We start from the raw sequence: 22,415 nt of genomic DNA, 5'->3' as shown, positions 1-22,415 counted from the left end.
TACACTGGTTACACTACCTGCGCTCCAACCGCCTGCGAGAGCAAAGCCTCTACGCTACATGGAAGAGAAAAGCATCCCAGAGATTCAACCCCCATAACCTTCTGGCTGCTTCTTGACAGTCTTCATTCTGTCGTCGTTTATACATGACTCTTCCAAATTTAGCTTCCAAAGTCCAAGTCGCTTAACTGAATGTATCACCATTCACTGAACAGCTCAATTTCCAAATTTCTTTGAATTTCTTTTAACAGAACAGTCCAACATGAAAACCAGAATCTCTTCCATCGGTGCTCTGAGATATTTGCAGTCCAGAAAGTGAACAGTTATTTGTTTGGAATTCTCATGAAGAAACTCTTTCCTCTTCTGGAATCCAGTTACGTCTCAATGTTTTAAACCGTATCTCCCTACCACTGCCTGCACTGCCTGAATTAAAAACCACAAAGTTAAGATACTGCCCAATATCACAAGATCTGTTCTGTGGGGTACAGAGGTATTTGCTCTCGAGAGGCATGCAAACTCTCTCTACATACGTTTAAGTGCCGTGTACATTTAAAAAGGCATGAGATAGTTTCATCTCACCAATACATTTTGCGAAATGAGAAGTTAGCCACTTTCACAGATCTGGTGATATGGCTGGGTTTCCAATCTCTATGATCCTGGTATGTTCTGGATCGCAAACCTTTAGAACAATGTATACTACAGTAAGGTAACTTTTTAAAATTAAAGAATTCAAATTAGAGAAGGTGGAAAACTAGAATGATTCCAAACCCCGCTGCTAAATTTTTCATTTAACAGTACCTGGCTCCAAGGATGGTTCTTCAATTTCCTACAACAAAAAATATAAATAAGATTGTGCCAGATGGATGAAACCTAGAATTTATTTACACCAAAAACTGTAATAACTAAGAAGGGAATTTTAAAAACACAGACAAGGGACCTCACAAATGCAACAGGTGGAGAACCTGCTCGTTCTGGGCAAGAGCCCACACAGCTGGCATCCCACCTCATTCACCTTGGCCCCAAGCCCCACAGCCCAGGATGCTCTCAAGGGGCCTGGTTTATTACTGTGTTGTTTGCTTTGCTGCACTTCCCAGCGCCTGGCAACATTATATCACTTTTAATGGTGATGAACCCATCACATGCTTGTCTGTCCCTCTAAATTGTCTTAAACACTGCCCTGGAGGGCAGTGTTTTCATTTTTTCTATCTTTAGTGCCTAGTAGAATGCCTGACACATATCATCACTTAATTAATATAGCATTAGTTTCCAAAAATTGAAAAGATAGAGGGAAAGAAGGCACAGGTGGCTTGACCTCTGCTCTTTGCACGGTCATACCATCCCTGCCCACCTGGTCAACTGAGCCCTCTCCAGTGTTACACATACCTGCTTCTTTATCTCTTCTAACCAACAACCCACCAGGCAGCCCTAATTCCTAAATATCCCTCCAACCCTTCCCAGGAAGCCCTGTCAAGTCACACCATTGTTATTCCTTGCCGACAGTAGCGTTGGTTTTACCACCCCCATTCCCACCTCCCTCTCCAGCAGGGCCATCTGCACCTCACCCCACCCCTGACCAAGTCCTACACATCCCTTGGCATTTAGCTTAGGGGCTACCTTGTCATACAGAGGCTGCCCAACTAAAGGAAGGGACTTTCTCTCAATATGTGGTCCCTGACCCCTACATTCCCTCTGCACAAACTACAATATTCTGGAATTCCAGCCAACACTGATAAGCACTGTCTAGGTTCCAGGCACAAATTCAAGCACCTTACTATATATATATTAACCAATCATCACACAGCCCTAGCAGGTTGGTACTATTAGTATCATCCTTCTTTTCACAGATTAGGAGACAGGCACAGAGTGGCTGACAAACTTCCTCAAGGACACACAGCAAAGCCAAGATTTAAGCAAAGGCTATGTGACTGAGAGTCTGTTTATCAGTCTAGGCCTCAACTCATCGCTCTGCTTACACAGGAAGGATGGAGACCAACCTTTCTTCTCATGCATCTGACACAGCACAGGTGCTTAGCATATAAGTTACATGGACGTGAATGGTTTGCAACTTCCACTGAGCACTGACCTGCCATTCTGGAGAGCCCTAGGAAACTGTTCACTTTCATAATAGTTTCATTTATTGGTAATCAATTATTTTTCATTTCATGCTGGGAATTAAAGATTCTACACTGAAGGAAACAATCATTTTAGGCAGAACAATTCTCTCCTGACTTTCCCTAGAGAGAAACGCATATGTTTCTATTTGTCTCTGAGAGGGGCTATATATAAGCATCTGGTTAGGATAATATATACAGGAGCCTTTGACCTACAGAGACACTCAAGAAAATGACAAGACCCGCTCCTCCTTTCCCTTCTGAGTCAGAAACAGGTTGTGTCACTTTGCTGCTGGAGAGAGACATCAGCCCTCAAGGTGAATTGGGTTTCACCAAGTTTCCTTGAGATTTGCACCCTCAAGGCTGGGGTTCTGGCTCGCTAATAACAAACCTTGCCCCTGCCTGGCAGAAGCAAATGAAGATCTTGTCTAAAAGGTGATTTCCAATTAAGCAGTACAGGTGACATTATTAAAGCAAACAAAAAACAAGGACTGGTATAAGCTGAATGGCAGTCAGCTTACTTATGACTGGCCTAAGTATTTTCATTTCCTCACAAAACTTTCTACTGAAAATTAGCTACCCAGCTTTATTCCAACAGTTTACATCTACAGGCTGGCAGAAAAAGAAAAAGGAAACTCAAGATCCACATTTATGCAAAGCATACCTGAAAGTTAGGCCACATCTCATTTGTTCTCATGTAAGATTTAACTTCTACACAGATGGTAGTCAAACAGCCAAGATGACATAGTTATCAAAAGAAATCTGTGTACTTTCTGAGAAAAACTTTCCAAAGGCAAAACCAGAACCCCTGAGAATCCATGTTTCTTCCCAGCTGTGAGGTCAGCGCTCTGGTCACCCCCTTGCATCCTCATCCATGCCCCATTCGTCTCTCCTGAGGAGGGGGTGTCCCCCTTGCTGTCTCATGTCTCATCTAATAGTCTTTCTGCAGAGGATGCCATCCAGAACAGACCCGAAAGGCTGCCGTTCTCCCACCAATCAAATTAACAAGAACCCTGCAAACACACCCTCCTCTCAGCTGCAGGGATGCCACAGTGCTTGGAACGGAAGCCAAGATGATGAGCCCTTTTCAATAGGCATGTCATATTAGGGGAAAGTGGAAAGCAAAACCCCCTCTACAGAAGCCAACAAAGGAAATAAACTTTGCAATGACTTTTAGTTGGGACTGCCATACAATACTGGAAGTGGTTTCCAGAGACTGTGGTCTAATGTTTGATTCTAAAATTATTGAGACATACAACAATTTACCTGTAATATAGTGAAGTCAGATGATGAAGTATCTAAATTGTTTATAGTTTCTTTGTCCTCTACCTGTAAAATAAATGGATAATAAAATTTATTACATCAATAATAAAGTAACATAATGGTACATCCGTACAGTGAAAAGCTTCAGCCATGAAAAGTCACTTAAAATGAAATTCTAAACACAGTGCAGGAATCAAAAAAGCATTATATTGTGATTCCACCTCAAATAAAAGAAATGTACATAAACATATACCTGCAGACTAGGAGACCCACTAAAATGGTATCAGTTTGGGTTTCAAGATGCAAGCCAAACAAAGAAAAACAAAAGTCTAAGTTAAGCAAAAAAAAAAAGCATAACTGGGCACTACATGGGCTCTCCTGGTAGACTGGACCACCAGGTTTGGGGCTGTTCTTCCAGGAACACCATCTAGAATCATGCTGCAGAGTGGGTTCTTGGATTTCCATGGCCACCACAGCTTCCCGAGCCTGGATGCTCCTGCCACTGGGACTGCTGCTGCTAGGGTGGCTACTGCCCACATGGGAAGGGCTTCTCCGGGAACCCTGCCACTCAGCATCATCAACTTCCAAACTCAGTGTGGGGACAGGAGCATAGGACTGGCAAAGCCCAGGTGACCCAACACTGCCCCACCTGCAGGGGAAGAATAACTGGTATGTTGAGCTTCTACTCTATGAGGTGGGCTCTGTCCATAAGGCAAGGGATTCCCCAAATACAGAAAGGGGGTTCATAAGATCATTGTTGTGTGACCTAACATAATTTAGATTGTTTGTTATAAAGCCCTGAATGTTGGTTTATTTTTGGGGGGCAGAGATAGTTTCAAAATATTTTATAATTAGCATGTATTGTTATTACCTTTACTTGACTAGGAAACCACCTTGCACCACTCCTTCCCTTCCCCTGACACAGCCATCTCAAGACATTCTACACATGCTCACAAGAGCATGGGCACGTGAAAGACCGTCTCTCCTTTCTCTGTCTCCATTAGTAGCACACTATTCTGTTCCCTGCCTTACTTTTGCTGCCATCTTGGAGATTATTCTAGTTCATATAAATAAGCTTAGTTCATTGAGATGGTATATAGAAGTAGTGAATGTATTACCGGAAGGAGTAATAAATGTTATAGTAACAGTAGCAATAACCCTACTGCCACTTGCTATACAATAGGCGCTGCTCTAAGCCGGGGTCAAGGGCCAGATAGTGAATATTTTAGGCTTTGTAGGCCAGACGGTCTGTCATGACTATTCTACTCTGCTGTTGTATCCAGAAATCAGACACAGACAATTGTCACAAATAGGTGTGGCTGTGTTCCAATAAATCTTTGGCCAGCTTGATGACTTTTGCTGTAAATTAGCGATAGGCATACATCTATTTAGTTCTCCTCAAACCTACTATTTTTGCAAATGAGGCCCAGAAAGATTAAGTAAATTAGCCAAGGTCACATAGCAAGTTAAGTGGCAGACCTCTAGTCAATGCTGTTAACTCTTAAACAACTGCTTCCACTAAACCATGGTTATTTAACAATTACTGATAGACATTTAGGCGTTTCCAAGCTTTTGTTACTGAATACATTATTTTCTAATCACAGGGAATAAAACAGCCTTAAGGAAAAGCAGCCAATAAGGAAGGGTTTCACTGCTCTCATGTTTCTGGTACTCCTTTTTAGGAAGCCAGTGAATGACACTCATCAAAAGATGAAACAATTGCATACCCTATCTGTGTCAAAATGACTCAATCGTTTCTCAACCCCCCCCCCCAAAGATGACAATCTGCTACCTTTAAGGGTACTGAGGATCAGTTCCAAAAGAAAATGCAAACACATTCCAAGGAAGGCATGGGTGGACCAACAGAGAACAGGGCTTCCTCCCCTCGGGAGTACTGGAGTACTCGGGAGACACTCCACAAAAGATCTGAGGAGGACTACGAAAACAAGGTGCCTCCTAGGACCAAGCCCTAGGAATTCCTACAAAGATGCCTCATGGCTTCTATTTTTCATTACCTCGTCTGGCTACCTGAGAAACGTTCATCCTCACGGAAACGACACAATCCAGTAAACTTAACGGCACTGAGATAATGTGGTGTATGTTAAGTACATGGACTCTGGAATTAGCCTGGTCTTAATTCTTATTCTCATATGACCTATATATTGTCTGGAGATATTTCTTTACCTTTTTACTCCCCAATTTCCCCAACTGGAAAATGGGCATAACAGCATCTATATATCACACTGTTGTTGAAAGGATTAAAGGAAATAATCCCTAATGACTGGCAGACAAAGTTCAATAAATAATGCCCACCATAATTGCATCTAACAAGAAAAAAAACTAAGGCTTTAAAAACAACATCAAAGTTAGTGTTAAAGATTGACTAGGCAAGTACCAATTGGTTGACAGCAAAAGACCAACTTTCAACCTCTGTTTTGGTATTTTCAAGGCATCCCAGGTGTTACACCACAGACCAATCTCCTATAATAAACAGGAAGATCTACAATAGTATCCTCAAAAGGCTTAACACCGCATGATACAAATGGAGAGCATATACTCACGTTCCTCACAAGACACCATTTTTCAATGAAGCAAAGTGTGTTTTTCAGACTCATCTGATTTTTACATGTGAATGGATTAGCCACCATTCTACTCAACTGGCATTAAAAGAACTTAACTCCAGATATAAAACTTATCATCTATTAAGCTATTTGAGGAATTATTACGTTTAGGGTACACTGCAGAGACACTGCCGAGTTACCTACAGCATGTTCTTGAAGCGGCTCAGGAAGCTCCTTCATTTCTCCCTCGACTAGCTCTCTACTATCAGACAGGGACTCCGGGAGATTATCAGCATCGTCATCGTCCACACAATCTGCAACACTTCCATTATCGATTTCTGCTTCATCCAACACACTGATATCCATCATGTCGATGTCCTGCAAGTTCTCCAAAGTGGTCTCAACATCCTCCTGTGACAAACAAAATACCACCATCAGATGACTGTCATGGGTCCACGCACGGAGCTGATTCACTGACAAGGCTGCACATACCTGTCCATCCCCAGAATTTTCCTCTAGCCCGTTATCTTCCACACCCTCTTCTTCTGGTTTGCGCCCTGGAGGAATAATTTTACAGCATGACATCATCGATATGCACTTTCCAGACGTGACAACTTTCACTTTTATAGGCCCTAAGCACTACAGAAATAAGACAACCTAAAACACCCGTGGCACTTCTCCATTTAGGAACACCATAATCCAGGAATGGGAAGGCCATTCTGCATAAGGCAGCCCCTCTACTACCCCCAAGTAGAAGTGGTTCTGTTCTTATCAACTGGCTGTGGAAGTATGAGGAGCCTGAAATGGATTCTTAATAAGGTGGAGGTAGACTAGACCTTTTCCAGGCCTGCCCTTCCTGTTAAGTGGCTTTGGTTATGGGGAGAAGAGTATCTTACACAAATGTGCTGCTTTGGAGACTTCCCTAGCGGTCCAGTGGTTAGGATTCCGCACTTTCACTGCCCACAGCCTGGGTTCAATCCCTGGTTGGGGAACTAAGACCCCGCAAGCTGCGTGCTGTGGCAAAAAGAAAAAAAAAAAAAAAGAGGTGGGGAGAGAAAAAGTGCTGCTTTAAAAAAAAAAATCTATCTATCTATTTACATGGCTGTGTTGGGTCTCAGTTGCAGCACGCGGGATCTTCGTTGCTGTGTGTAGGACCTTCGTTGCGGCATGCGGGATCTTTAGCTGCGGCAGGAGAACTCTTAGTGGCAGCATGTGGGATCTAGTTTCCTGAACAGGGATCGAACCCAGGCCGCCTGCATTGGGAGCGTGGAGTCTTAGCCACTGGACCACCAGGGAAGTCCCTGTGCTGCTTTTTAGTTAAGGAACGTGGAACATGTTTTCCCACGGAGACAATGACATAAAAGGAAAACATAAAAAAGCAAAAAGAAAGTAAAAGCCTTTCACAATTTTACCATATAGAGTTAGCCCTCAAGCTATCATACAGTGGCATATATTGATAGATATCCTCCCATACTGTGCTATGTATATACGTGTACTTCGCTTTTAAAAATGGCACTGTACTGCCATTTTAAAATCTTTTCACTTAATGTATTGTGAACATCTTTCTATAATTTCATAGCATTATATGGAGACACCGTCATTGACGTAAGTAATACCTATGGATGGAGATTTAAGAAAATGCTTATAAAATGAACATTCTGGTAATTCTTTTTTTGCATCCAGGTAACTGTCGTATTAGGACATATTTCTATAAATGGCATAGTTGGGACAAAGAGTATGAACATTTTAAAGTCTTTTATTAAAAAGAAACACCCCACATATTATCGTGATACCCCAGAGGAAGAGTATTACAATCCATAGTTCCATCAACAGTGAATCAAAGTACCAATTTTTCAGAATCTTTGTTAAAATCAGCTATTTCCTTACCCACGCCAATGTGCTAGGCAAAAAAGGAATGCTTGTTTTAACCTGAATTTATCTGATCACTGCTTAGGTTGCATTTTTTGGTCAATCATTCGCACATTTGTAAAAATTTCTCATTTATACCCTTTCCCCAATTAAAAAACCTCTGTTCCATTTCTCCTCATTTTTCATTTGCATGTCATATACACAACACATTTTCTCCCAGCTCTTCACCAATCTTTTAGTTTTGTTTTGGGTTCTGGGTAAATTTTACTTTCATGCAGTCAAAGCTATTAATCGGTTTTTATGTGTAAATGGTTTTTACCTTCATGTTTAGAAGCCCATCTCCACACCAAGACCACACAAATATTCACCTATATTTAGTTCTTTTCTGATTTCATTTTTTAACATTTGATTCTTTCAGTTTCCTGCTGAGTAAGACTATTTTACAAATGCCTGTTCCATCTGGAAACTGATTCCCCAACACCATTTACTAGTCTTTCCCCCCAACTGATCTGAAATGTTGGTCTATGGAAAGAGGTGCTAATCAGCCACCTGTCCTTAGCTGCACAACCTCAGGAGGACTCACTTCCTGCGACGACTATTTCCCCAAAGCAAAGATCAATTTCTTAAGACTACTAAGTGTTTTTCAAGTAATATAAAAGAACTAGACATGAATTTGCCTATATTTAATGGTTAATCTCGTAAGTGTATATAGAATCTGTGTGTGCGGGGAGCTCAACCTTAATCATTTATACCATCATTGAGACGTTAAAAAAACCTCTCTCAAGGGTGAGAATTTTCTTATAACGTGTGTTACTTGATTCTTCCACATTCTAATTTCACTTATGTTCTCAGGAATATCTTATTTAGGAACACAGGGAATTGTGACACTAATACTAGAATGCAATACATTACGTGCAAGTAGCCTTGGCGGCTGACTGGGAGCCCCAATACCATTTTATAATATTCCTATGGCAAAACATGTCTTGAGCTTCAAAGATGTCTGGAACTCAACCCAGTGGTCTTTGTAAATATGCCAGGAAGATACACCAGCAACGTTTCCACAGACTTACTGTATTTGATAAAGCTGGTTACCATTCTAGAACACGCACATTGGTTTTTGTCCAATTCCACTGAATTACTACTAGGAAAAAATCTAAGTAGACTACCACAAACTTGCCACCCTTTATACTGTCTTTCTCCCTTTCACAAGAAAGGCAGCAGGTTTTCATCAGGCAGACTCAGATCTCACAATCCACTGTTCTCCTGAGCAGTAAGCACAGGTACACTGCAGCTCAAATCCCTTCCACGGGAGAACTCTCCCAGCTAAATGACCTGACCAGAAACGTCAAAAGAATATACAGTTCTAAGAACGTTTAGTCTTCAATATAGAAACCACACCCCTACTGGGAGGCTTATCAACAATCGCCTACTTTGGGGGGAAGTAGGTTTGGGGTAAGACACCCTACTTTCCAAAGATGAAAAACAGTGTGTCTAAACGAATCCAAAATTAATGTGAATGAAAAATATTACTCTGGCAAAAAGTAAAGCGACTCTTTTTGGTACTAAGGGGAAAGGTACCCCTCAAAGCCTTCTTCCGCAGAGTAAAACGCCTCCAATGTTCACAGTCTCCAAACTACAGGCCTCGCTCAGCGCTTGTCTCCATAACCTGCTCCCGGCCCCCTCGCCTGGGATTCCAGTTTCTTCTCCCTGCTAAGCTTCTGCTTTGGCAATTACGTCCAACTCACCTGTTAGACCACCTCCCTGGACTTCTGCTGGGATATCCCCCCAGTATCCCGTGTGGCCTGCTGCATGTGGAAAGGTCAATATTTTTAAAAATTTGCTTGATTACATAAATACATCCACACAATTACACAAATACACTCATTAAAAGATTCACACCACTGGGATGTCCTTGGTGGCGCAGTGGTTAAGAATCCGCCTGCCAATGCAGGGGACATGGGTTCGAGCCCTGGTCCGGGAAGATCCCACATGCCGCGGAGTAGCTAAGCCCGTGCGCCACAACTACTGAGGCTGCGTGCTACAACTACTGAAGCCCGCGTGCCTATAGCCTGCGCTCTGAAACAAGAGAAGCCACTGCAATGTGAAGGCTGCGCACCACAACAGAGTAGCCCCTGCTCGACGCAACTAGAGAAAGCCCGTGCGCAGCAACGAAGACCCAACGCAGCCAAAAATAAATAAAATAAATAAATTCACACTACTTATTAATAAAAGATCCACCCTCATAAATACATGAAAAAAGCTAGTCTCCCTTCACCCCATTGCACTTCTAAGAGGTAACCATTGTTACCAGCTTGGTGGTCCTTCAAAACATTTTCTTGGGGATTTACACATATATATCATTCAAATGGGAATAAACTTGTTATGTAATGGAATCATATTGTATATACATCCTGTTACTTGCTTTTGTTACTCAATAAAGGCCTTGGAATAGTTTCTTGTGCTATATATTGATTCACTTCCATCTTTTATTCCATATTATGGAGTTCCTTAGTTTAGTTAACCTTCCAAAGCAGCTTTATTAATTTACCATCTCCAATAACTACCCATTTCCTCACACCCTTGCCAATGTGGGATATTGAGAATTGTGTAAATTTTTACCAGTGTAACAGGCAAAAATGATATCTCATTATTTTTATTTGCTTTCCTTCAGTTACCAAAAGGGAATTTTTTTTCTTGTATATAGGCCTTGTTTGTTCTTTCTTTCATCTGTGAACTGCCTATTCATAATCTCTGTTGTTCTTTGTCAACTGGATTGTCTATTTTATTAATTTGTAGGAATATTTAATGCTTTCTGGATGCTTACATGCTGTAATATTTTCTCCCAGTTGTTGTATCTTACTTATGGTATCTTTTATTAAGAGAGACTTAGAATTTTCAAGTAGCCAAATTTATTTTTCTTCATAGTTTCTTTTTTTTAAGTCTCATTTCAGGCCTTCCTTATCACTATATTACAAAAATAATATTCTAGTTGGAATTTCTATTTTGCATAGAAGAAGGTTAATAGAGCTTTTCCCTACCACCAGATAGCCAACTGTTCCAACACTGTTTACTGAAAAATCCTTAGTGCTTCCTTTATAATGAACAAATCCTTAAACTCCCCACTCTGTTTCAATATCTTACCGTTAAAATAAGAGCAAGTATGCAACACTGTTTTTCAATTTTAGTTATTCTTGTGTATTTTCTTTTTGATTAATTTTAGAACAGACAAATCTCAGTTTCTTTTAGGTTACTTTGGGGGGAATTGAGAACTTTATGATATCAAGTCATCACATCTAGGAAAACCTTCTCAGAATTAGTCACGTCACGCTACTAGAATATTTCCTTTTAGCTTTACTTACTATTTAAGAATAGTATATCTATTTTTAATGGCTTCTGGCAATAACTTGCTTAAGTCTTTGACTTGTGGATGATCTATCATTGCCACCTCAAAAACGCAAGAGAATCAAGTGATGAACAATTATAACTAGCTAGTGAGTTTTTCAGGTGCACTGTTCATATTAGCCAGAGCTTTATTTATTTTTTTGTGGCCACGCTGTTCAGCTTGCGGGATCTTAGTCCCCTGACCAGGGATCGAACCCCGGCCCTTGGCAGTGAGAGCGCAGAGTCCTAACCACTGGACCACCAAGGAATTCCCATATTTTTTTTCTCATTTCTTAAGCTGTCATTGGCTTATTTCAGATTGCTTTACCATTATTTAATTTCATGAGGCACACTGAGACCAGAAGACCTTACAGACCCAGCACTGGTCAAGGAGTTGACATTCCAGTAGCAAAGAGTACAACAGCACGCTCCACAAAAAGGAAGGAGGGTACCTGGAAGAAATGCCTGATTCCCAGTGCGGGACAGGGAAAGCAACAGACACTGGAACACTGTCTTGTGCCAGAAAGTAAGTGTTCAAAGAATGAAGTGATCATGTCAAAAAGACACAGGAGCCAGCCTGAAGGACTCTCATTGGGACAATCTGAACATCAAAATAAATAATCATCATAAAGGCTTACTTATCACCTACTGAATAAAATAGGAATCTCTAAGTTCACACTGATAAGTGGGGGAAAAGGGCAAGCTACCTCTTATGGCAGAAAACCAACTACCAGAGATGGAATGATAAATTTAGAAAATCACCACTGGACGAGACTCAGTGAATGCTGACACTAGTGGAGGGTGAAACAGATATTTATAAGTCACAAAGTATGTTCCCCATAGATACAATTACAAAGAGTAAAATAGTTAACTTTCCAGTGGAGAAACCCAACCAATACCACCTCAAGTCACTTACACAAATGGTCAGGATGTGCCTGCCTCTAGGGAGGTTAAATGAGAAAAATAACACTTCCGGTGGTATTTGTGACAAAAGTGTATGATTTGAACCTAATCACGAGGGGAAAAAAACCAAACCAAACCAAACCAAACCAAAAAAACCCAAATTGAAAAACAGGCCTCAAAATAAGTGGTCTGTGCTCTTCAAAAAATGGTAATGTCACAAATACAAAGAAAGTCTTAGGAACTGTTGCAGATTAAAGGAAACCAAAAAGACGTGACAACTGAAGGCAATGAAAAGACCCTAGATTTTTTCTTCTTTTGAGTTATGAAGAACATTATTGGAACAAATGGCTAAATCTAAATAAGGTCTAAGCTTAAATTACAGTATTATATTAACATTAATTTCTTGATTTTGGTAACTATGTACGATTATGTAATGTCCCTGCTTTTAGAAAATACTGCAGTCTCTAGGGGCAAAGGGGCACATACATGCAAATTATTCTCAAACAGTTCAGGGGGAAAAATATATATATATATATTACATTTATTTTATCTCTCTCTTTCTCTTTCTTTCTTTATCTCTCCCCCCTCCTTCCCTGTCCTGAGAAAGAAAAGGATAAAACAAATATAATAAAATGCTAACATTTGGGGAATCTGGATGAGGTATATGAGAATTCCTTGTATTATTCTTGCATCTTTTCTAAGTATGAAATTATGTCTCCTAAAAAAAAGATACGTTGCACATTCATTTTCAAATTTTTGTGTGGATCTATGCTTTCATTTATTTTGGCTAAAGACACAGGAGTGGAATAATTGGGTTGTATTTTAGTTGAAGTTTCAATTTTGTAAGTATGTGCCAATTTTTTTCCCCAAATAGCATCATTTTACATACTCTACTGCAGTGTATGGGAGTTTGTTTTTCTATATCTTTGCTATTTTAATAGTTGTTTTCTAGCATTTCTAGTCATTTGAATTTTATTTTCTTTGATAGCTAATGATAAGCATTTTTTGATGTGGTCACTGGCCATGTATTTATATTCTCTTGTGAAGTATCTGTTCAAAGTTTTGCCAATTATTAAAATGCATTTGATGGTTATTCTAAAAAAAAGAAAGAAATTATATCAAAAGAAACAAAAACAACCCAGCAACACAGAATCAGGCAATAGCTTAAAAAGCAAACATGCTGACCTTGCTTTTCTAGTTAAATTATTTTGCTGATAATTATTTTAAAAGATTCTGCTAAACAAAGTATTGGTGTGAAACTTCTTTGGAGGGATGCTGAGATTACCTGAGGTATGCTTTCTAGGATTCTGATTAAAATAATCAGATTTCAAACCATTTTGAGTTTGTTCAAACAGGGCAGATGAAAAAATTATTTTCAGTTAAAATCATGATAAAATCTAATAAGATAGTTGTAAATAATTCAGAACTTATAGACTTGCCCTATTAAATATCAATATGTACTGTAAAACTCCAGAATAGAACCACACCAAGCATAAGAAACCAGACACAAAAGAGTTTGTATTGGGAATTCCCTGGCAGTCCAGTGGTTAGGACTCCATGGTCTCACTGCTGAGGGCCCGGATTCAATCCCTGGTCAGGGAACTAAGATCCCACAAGCCGTGCGGTGCTGCCAACAAAATAAAAAAATTTGTATTAAATGGGTCTATTTCACTTGAAGCTCTAGAACAGGCAAAACTAATCCATGGTCAAAGTAATCACATATTTTCCCCCCCTTCGAGGGACAGGCAGGGACTATGACTGGGCAAGGGCACAAGGAGTCTGATAGGAATGTTCCGTATTTTGATCCCTCATTATCTCACATCATATGCAAAAATAAACTCCAAATGAACTCAAAATAAAGCCATAAATACCACTCCAAGATGCAGAATGATTTAAAAAATAATAATTTTAAAGCAAAGGACGGCCTTTTAAAATAAAACATAAAATCTAGAACCCGTATAGAATAAGTTGACTGCATTGCCTGTGTTAAAGATTGAAACTTTAAAGACCAAAACACCACAAACTAGTTAAGTCAAATGAGAGACAGGGAAAAAACAATTGTGACATTTTACAGAGAGAGAGAGCCCGCAAGAGTCAATAAGACCAACAACCCAGCAGAAAAACGGGCAAAGGGCATGAAAAGGCAATTCAGAAAATACAGATGGCCAATTATCAGAAACTGTCTAATCTGTAAAGAAATGTAAATGGAAACTTTACCTGGGGAGAAATTCAGATAAATACAATGAAATATTTTTCTTCTATATATAAGACAACATTAAAAAAACCATAATATTCAGCATTAAGTAAGAATTTAAAGAAATTGGCACCCTCTCCCACCCCCATGTGGCCAGATATTAACCAGTACAGCCTGTTGGAGAGCTATTTGTTAGTAGCTATTTTTAAAATAAAATGCACATATCTTTTGACCCCGGAATTCTACTTCCAATAAGTTAACAAAAACATATCCTTCAGCAGAGATAGCTCTGGTTCATGGCTGTGCTGAAAACTGGAACAAACCCCAACCGTCTAGTAATAAGACTGACGAGCTCAACTGTGGTACAATCATATGAAGGACGACTACTCAGCTGTTAAAAGAATGAGTTCTTTTTATCTTCAGCACTATCGAAAAATGTCAACATGCTAAGTGAAAAAAAACAAATTAGAGAATACGGTGTGTAGTAGAACCGATTTTTTTTTAAAGGAAAGACAAAGGCACACAGGTGTGTGCACATCTTTCTGCACTTTTAGATGACTGCAGACACACAGATAAGTCTGGGAAAATATGCCCACACTTTTAATAACGGGTTGCCTCCTGAATGGAAAGGAATTTCAACACTTTACTTAATGCACATTTGTATTTCCAAAGACCTTAACACAAGCATTTTTTTCTGTTAAAAAGAAAAAGAAAGCAAAAAGGATATCCACAGGCTCTACTTTTTCCCAGTCTATAATTGTCTTTCTCTGTTGATTTTTCAGCACTCTTTGCCTTGGCAAAAACACTGACTTGGGCAAAACCAAAAATGCTCGATGAACTGTGGACCACAGAGGTGACTTCATTCCAAAGTGAGGTCATTGACTGCTGTTCTCCCAGAGCTTATATAGCCCAGAGCATGGCTGATATTGGTGCCTGCCTCTTAGACATTTCACACCCAATTCTTCACCACTGACCAGGTAAAAATATTTTGTTTTGTTTTGGGGCCTGAGCAATAAAACCTCCAATTACCAAGAGAACTTTCAGGACAGCCCAAATGCGCAGTTTTAGCTAATTCTTTCTTAAAACAGTAGTTGAATGTCACTGAATTCCATTAGTAACTCAATGAATAAATACTAAGCAGGAAGAAAGACAAGGAAGACGCAGCCCCTGTCCTCAACAACCTGATTGTGACACAAGGCAGAATGAGACGTAAGCATTAAAACTCAGGCCATGGCAGCACAGAGGACCTAAGGAGAGAAGACCTGCTGTTGGTGGGATCAGAAGTTGTCTCTTGACGAACTAGGACTTGAATGCAGACAAATGGGGAAGAGGAGTGGGTGGAACATATAAGCTAAGGCCCAGAGAGCCAAGAAAGTAAACCACATGTTTGGGACCTGATTAAGGTATATGTAACAGAGGAAGGTGGTGGGGGAGGAAGCGGGGAAGGGAAGATTTGGGGCAGACGGTGAAGGTCATTAATGCCACGTGGAATCTGGCTTTTATGCGGTATGCAGTTTTCGAAAGCAATGCCTGTAAAAGTGGCAACTCTGTTTTGCCCAGGCAGTATTTAAAAGGGAAGTTATTTTCCACAAGTCAGGTCAATAGGAGACTCAAGTAATTCTAAACACTCTCTACTTAAAGAAGGTTAAGAGTCTGGATAAGCAACGGCTGCTGAGAAACCTACAGAGGAAAATAAGTAGAGGTGTAAGTACCTCTTCCATCCTCTGAATTCCCAAGAACCATGGAAACAAAAATACAGTGGAGGGATCTTGAAAGAAAATGCAAACCTTCATTCAAGGTCCTTCTGATTCACAGGGCAGTCCACAAGCACATCAGCAAAAGAAGTCAGTTCTGAAAAACGTTCCTAACATTAGCAATGCTTATAAAATCCTCCATACCTTTGCTGGATCTCTTTGATGTCTTCTTATTTCCTTCAGAGGTAATTTCAATTTCATCAGGATTACCCCCCTCATCTTCAATTGCCTAGAGAAAAGATAAAAAAAAGTTCACCCAAAAAGGCAGCATACAGATTTGACTTTCACAGAAGCTTCAGGGTGCTGATCTGGAAAGGGCCTCTCCCCACCTGTTCATTCGTTCTTTCTTTTTCTACGTTGGAGCAAGCAAGGGCTCTGGATTTAGATGGATTCTACCAGATCTTAGCTGTGTGGTCTCAGGCAGGCTTACTTAATCCCTGTGAGTTTGTTTTTTACTCTGAACAAGGGGCTAATAAAAGTTCTTACCCTGGAAAGCTGTCATGAGAATTCGTATTATCCATGTAAAGCAAGCACTCACCAAACGTTAGGGTTATTTTTAACATTATCACCACAATCTGATTGATCCTATTCCTGGGCCCAAAAGAACTCAAAAAAGGGAAAGGCACACTCTCCAGTTACCTATAACTTCACTCAACAATGGGCTGTTCGACCCTCCCTGATCCCCTCTCCACGCCATGCCTGTACTAGGCACCGTCTGTACAGAAGACTAACACTCACTGCCTGAGTTCCTGCTGTGTGTGGCACGGTTTGGGATGTGACACGTACTACCTCACCCCTTCACAATCATCTCTGACTGACTCCAGAGGTCTTGCCGTCAACCACTAGGGGGCCTGCTTCATCGGATACAGAATTATAAGGATCTCCTGGCAAGTCCCGCCTCCCCATCCCAAGAGCCTGCCCTTCACTTGAGCAGCCCCCACTTATGCTCTGCACTGTGCCAGCACCAAGGAGGCACTCAGAAGAAAAAAGAACAACAACAGAAACAACAACAAAACAAACAGGACTGAGCGTGTCAATGCTGATATCCATAGACACTGGGCTTCACGTTTAGGTTTTACTGAAAACCCTGTCTTTACTGGACTCTCAAACTCTGTTTAAACCCATTTCAAATGCTGTTTTATTTATAAACAGTTTCAGAAGTCTCAAAGATTCTGAGGAGTTTCCTAGCTTGGAAAAGTCTAAATTCAGAATGCAGCGTGGAGGCTCCACACCTAACCTGTACCAGGAACAAAGCAACCTCTCCCTTCTCTCTGAAGCCAGAACCAGAAGGAAGAATTGGAGTTATGCCCTGGCATCAAGGAATGCACAAACATAAAGTCTTTCACTCTCTTCCTAGAGACAGAAGATTCTGGAACACCATCAGGAGAATACAAAAACTACCCCAGACAGAAGGTTGTATCAGTTTGCCCCTCAGTGTGTCTCCTCTAAGTGTAGTGTTCACAGGGTCAGCCCTAGTGGGGACTGTAGGCTACGAGTCATCCTTACAGGACTTGCCAAATTACACTTTGTGTTTTGCCTCCACCTTTCCCTCCTTTGCCCTTCCTAAAAAAAAACCAACAACAACAACTAGATAACGGAAGCACAAGAGAAGAACATCAGTACTTCCAGACTTGCTTGGGCAGGGTAGCAGATGGGTATATGTGCTAATGGTATTTATGTATTTTGAACACATCGCTAAGAAACTGAAAAGAAGGAAGAAGGGATGGGTTTGTCCCCTCAGAGACGTTAGTGATGGAAGATCACACCAGTCTCAACCCCCGCCTGACGGGAAGGTTCAATGCCATCCTATAAGCATTGCAGGCTTGTGGACTATCGGGGGGAATAAAGGCTAAAGCCCTCCAATTTGACTTTGTTGATAGGAGGCCTTGCAGCTACTAACAACATGGATCATCTGTCCCCGGGTGCCAACCCTCACCCTCCTGGCATCTTCTCCAGGTAACATCTCGGTGGATGAACCGCCTGCCCCGTCTGGGTAAAGGAAGTTAGTAACCATAGTGAAAGAAAACAGACTCAAGTTAGAAAGGCCCAACTGACTCGGAGCAAATAACTCACTACTCTCAAGCCTGAGCTTCCTCATCCAGATAATAGGAAATAATCCTTACTTCCTCTAAACAGCAATTAATAAGTAAAACTCTGATCCTCTGTTGTTTGGGAGGCCGGAGGGTGGAATGAATGACAAACCGCACTGTCTCGAGGGGTGGGGGATAGGTAACAAGGGTTGGCGATTACACAGGAGAAGTCCCCAGACAAGAGTCGCTAGGCGGCAAAAAAGAAAGAAACCACCGGAACAAGGCAAGCACAGGGGAAGCAGAAGGGCACAAACGCTTACTTAACTCCCTGCTTTTCGCAGAACCCTCGAGGTAGGGGGCTAATACCTCCGGTTTGCAAATACCAAACGGTGGCACAGAGAAAAAAGTGAAACGTGACAGCGATCGCACCTCGAGTGTTTACATGCGCTGGGCAACACGCCAAGCCCGTTTCATGCCATTTTACTTAATCCTAACGCGAAAACACTATTATTTTCTTCTACTGGACACAAGGAGAAACAGACCCAGAAGGGATTAAATGTGTTCCACGCTCAAGATCACGCAGATCTGACGGAGCCTTTAGATCCTCCCCAAGTCTGGTGGTTATTACAAATAGCACTTTTCCCTCCAGGCTAAATCCCCAAGCCCGTACTGGCAAATCCCTAAGCCGTTTCCCCATCCCTCCCCTCTTTGAGTATTCCCTCGATATGGTTACTTTAAAAATTAGTCCCCTATTCAAGGCTTCTGGGCCTTAACGGGTCAAGAAGCATCTCTCTTCCCAAAGGACGCCCCCGCGGCCGACACGGGCTCAGAAAATCGGCCGGCCTCGGATCAAATCTCGACCTCCTCACCCCGGCCGAGTGACCTTGGCCGAGTCCCCTAACACCGCAGAGGAAGCGAGGATTTCAGGGTTCCGCGTCCACTTTCAGAGGCCGGAATGCAACCAGCCGAAAAAAGCCCTTGAAAAGCAGGAGCTGATGCGGATAACACAAGCGCTCGGCCGATGTCACCCGTCACCCCCAACCTCCCCCGTTCGCGTCGAGATTTTCTTTTTCTTGTTCTCGCTCCGATGCGGCGCTGGGCTTTGAACCTGGGCCCGGCGGGGCTCGCAGCTCCCGCCGGGGCCTGGGAGGAGCCGGGAGAAGCCCGGAGCGCCAGGCCCGGCGCAGGCCGCAAACGGGGCCGGGGGCGGACCCCGACGCCAGAAGACCCCCGTCGCGGCCGCGAGGGTCCCCCGACCCACCTCCTGCCCACCCCCAGAGCCCCGGCTCTACCTTTTTAAGTCGCTCCATCAAAACGCTCTTGTTGCCGCTCGAATCCAGGTTCCGTTTCCTCAGCTCCGCCCGCAGATCGATCACCCGCAAATCGCTGAGACGCCGCGTCCCGGTCTCCGACGAGGCGGAGCTCAGAGCCGCTGCGCCCGCCGCACCCGAATCACCTAGGCCTGACAGAGTCTCCGCCATTCTAGGGACCCTGGCTCCGCCGCCCACTTCACAGAAAACCGGGCCGGATTTACCTCTGCTCCCAGCACAAAATGGCGCCGCTTGAGAAGGAACCGCTCCAGCCGCCCCGGCGCGCCTCGCTTCTGCGCAGGCGTACCCGGCGAGGGTTCGACGCTCCCGGTTGCGTCTGCCCATGCGTGGTGAGAGCCTTGGGCGGGAGGGGGCGGTGTGTGTGTGTGGGGAGGGGGGATACGCGCAGGCCCGTGTCGTCTCGCCGGCCTCCCGCCGCGAACTGCCGGGACACATGCGTACTGCGATTACGGCGCCTGCGCGTTGTGGCTGGACACGTGCGGTTGGTTGGCGCGCGAGCTCGCTTGCTGCTAAGAGCCCTGATCCGGGCAGCGCGCATGCGCGGCCGGAAAACGGGGCGGGAGGAAGGGAGTGCGTTTTCCTCTCAGGCGGCGCCATTTTGTGCTCAGAGCAGCTACAGCCGCCGGCGGTGTGTGGAATAGGTGGCAGAGACGGGAAACCCGGGATGGCGGAGACTCTGGCAGGGTCCGGCGACTCGGGTTCTGGCACAGCCGCTGTCGTCTCGGGCGCCTCAGAGGTCGGGACGCGGCGGCTCAGCGACTTGCGGGTGATCGATTTGCGGGCGGAGCTGAAGAAGCGGAACCTGGACACGGGCGGCAACAAGAGCGTCCTGATGGAGCGGCTCAAGAAGGTGAGGCGGCCCGGGGCCCCGGGGTGGCGCCTGAGGCCGAGGCACGCCCCCGCGCGGGCCTGTCACCGCGACTCCTCGGGGCGGGGCGCCCCCGGTCCGCTTCTCTCGTGGCCGATCCCGGCCCGAGCTGTCAGGCCCCGGGGGCCCCGGCTGTGTGACCTTGGCCCGTCACCGCCCCTCGCTGTGCTTTGCCTCCTCCTTCCCCTCCCGTCGGTCGCCTCCGGTGTGCTGAAAGCCCGTTTTAGCCGCAGGGTGGCTCCTGGACTCTTCCCGGGGCTGTGTGACCTTGGACAAGTGCCGTCCCCTCCCCGCGCCTCAGTTTCGTCCCCTGCGGAGCGGATGATTGAAGAGCCTTTGATGTTTCCCAGGAAGGGTGGGGCTGCGCTTGTTCTTGCCCCAGGACCTTTGCTCTTAGCGTGCCTTCCACCTGGCTGCTCGTCTCCCAGGTCTCCATCTGGCTGGCGCTTTGTTGTCATTTTGGGTCTGTCTGAAATGTCGCCACCCTGCCCACCCTTCCTAAGTGTTGTTCCACCTCCCTGACTCCCTGTGTCGCACCATCCTCTGTTTCTTGTCCCACCTCGCAGCACTTAACACAGAGTTGGGTACCGGGAGTTGGGGGGAGGTGTCACCTCCCTGATGGGAACAGGCTCTTGAGGGTAGGGCCCTTGTGAGCTGAGCGCGGAGTCCCCAAGCACGCGAAAGGCACTGTCGCCTGGAACCACCAACCTGCCCTCTACCCAGTTTGTTCAGTGTTCTTCCTTCTCCGAGGTCAAAGGTGGCCTGCGGAACAGCACGCAGCCCTCTCTGCCCAGACCAAGTGCAGCCTCTCCTGTTTGTTACATCGTTGACTTAAAGTGGAGGTAGTTTGGAGCTTAGGGACCATTTCGGGACTCGTCACAGACTCTGTGGAGCCCCAGCTCACACATCTCTTTGTCTTTTGGGTGGGGGGCTTCTGCAGAGAGAACCGAGTGACGCTGGGTTCTTCCTGTGTCTTTGGGGCTGGCAGCCCAGATAACCAGAACCAGAGTTGCTCTTTGCAAGAAAAGGTTTGTGCTTGTTCGCTGGGAAGTTGTTACCTAGGAAGAACAGTGTCTGTCCTGCAGCTCTTAGCCACGTTGTAAAACTTGTCTCTTCCCAATAGGCGGTTAAGGAAGAAGGGCAAGATCCTGACGAAATTGGCATCGCGTTGGAAGCCACAAGCAAGAGGACGACAAAGAAATGCGTTAAAGGTATCCACTTGAACTTGTTGCTGCTTGAGGCCTCTGCCTTGAGAGGGCTTCCGTAGAGAACTGGTTGTTTTAGCATTCTTCCAGCCCTCCAGGTGGGGAGGGCGGCCCTCATTCTTCTCCATCTAACAGTTAGGCTTGCTTTTCCACCACCTAATGTGTAACGATGTCAGCGTGCTGGGGGGAGTGAAGAGATTTGTAGGTGCCAGGTAAAATTAAAATACGTACTGAAAACCTCGCGGCTCTCGTCGTTGGGACTAAAAAAGAACTAGAGTAAGGCACTCTCTGGAAGCTGCCCCAACTGGTCTGAGCAACCACATGCACCTGCTTGGCTTCCTTCCTAGTTCAAAAAACTACGCCTTAAACCAAGGAAAATGACGCCAACCAGAGATCCAACAGAACCCAACTTCTCTGGGGTCCAGAATAGATTGTCGGAGTATTTGCACCCAGCCCATTTTAACACTGATTTTTTTTTTTAATGAAGTTATAATTCACATACTTTAAAATTCACATATTATTTAAAGTGTATTATGCTGTGCTTTTCAGTATATTTACAAGGCTATGCAACCATCACCACTCTCTAATTCTAGAATATTTTCATCACCCCAAGAGGAATCCCCCATGCCCATTAGCGGTCAGTTCCCATGTCCCCCCCTGCTCCCCCTGGCAATATCTAATTGAGGTTCTTTCTCTAAGGATTTGCCTATTCTGGACATTTCATATAAATAGAGTCATATAACATGTGGCTTTTTGTGTCTGACATCTTTCACTGAGCAAAATGTTTTTAAGGTTTATCCATGGTGTAACATACATCAGTGCTCCATTTTTTATGGCTGATAGCACTTATTTTGGGGAGGATTTACTTCCATAAAACTTCGGAACCTCATTAGCTGTCGCTCTCATTGTCAGATTTTACTGTGATAAGGACAGTGTAATATGAAACTC

General features: G+C 43.7%; 2 protein-coding genes across 3 annotated transcripts in view; one reads left to right on the top strand and one right to left on the bottom strand.

Annotated features, from left to right (window-relative positions):
- The window catches only part of SAFB (scaffold attachment factor B), a 34,521-nt gene extending 14,854 nt beyond the window's left edge, over positions 1–19,667 (bottom strand). For both annotated transcript variants that reach the window (XM_082621080.1, XM_082621081.1), the window contains exons 1-6: positions 19,356–19,667; positions 16,178–16,262; positions 6,425–6,489; positions 6,137–6,343; positions 3,375–3,437; positions 796–823 (exon numbers count right to left, since the gene is read on the bottom strand). In XM_082621080.1, coding sequence (XP_082477206.1) covers positions 796–823; positions 3,375–3,437; positions 6,137–6,343; positions 6,425–6,489; positions 16,178–16,262; positions 19,356–19,544 — 637 coding nt within the window. In that variant the 5' untranslated portion in view covers positions 19,545–19,667. The remainder of the gene's footprint in view (positions 1–795; positions 824–3,374; positions 3,438–6,136; positions 6,344–6,424; positions 6,490–16,177; positions 16,263–19,355) is intronic.
- Positions 19,668–19,978: 311 nt separating this feature from the next.
- Positions 19,979–22,415, top strand: part of SAFB2 (scaffold attachment factor B2) — a 34,336-nt gene continuing 31,899 nt past the window's right edge. Inside the window, exons 1-2 of the mRNA XM_082622469.1 lie at positions 19,979–20,244; positions 21,386–21,473. Of these exons, the coding sequence (XP_082478595.1) occupies positions 20,059–20,244; positions 21,386–21,473 (274 nt within the window). The 5' untranslated portion in view covers positions 19,979–20,058. The remainder of the gene's footprint in view (positions 20,245–21,385; positions 21,474–22,415) is intronic.

Source organism: Mesoplodon mirus (genome assembly GCF_964341445.2).
Source record: "Mesoplodon mirus genome assembly, chromosome: 5".
NCBI classification, from domain to species: Eukaryota; Metazoa; Chordata; class Mammalia; order Artiodactyla; family Ziphiidae; genus Mesoplodon; species Mesoplodon mirus.
The sequence above is the reverse complement of the archived record's forward strand: the minus strand, read 5'-3'. Positions and strand labels throughout refer to the sequence as shown.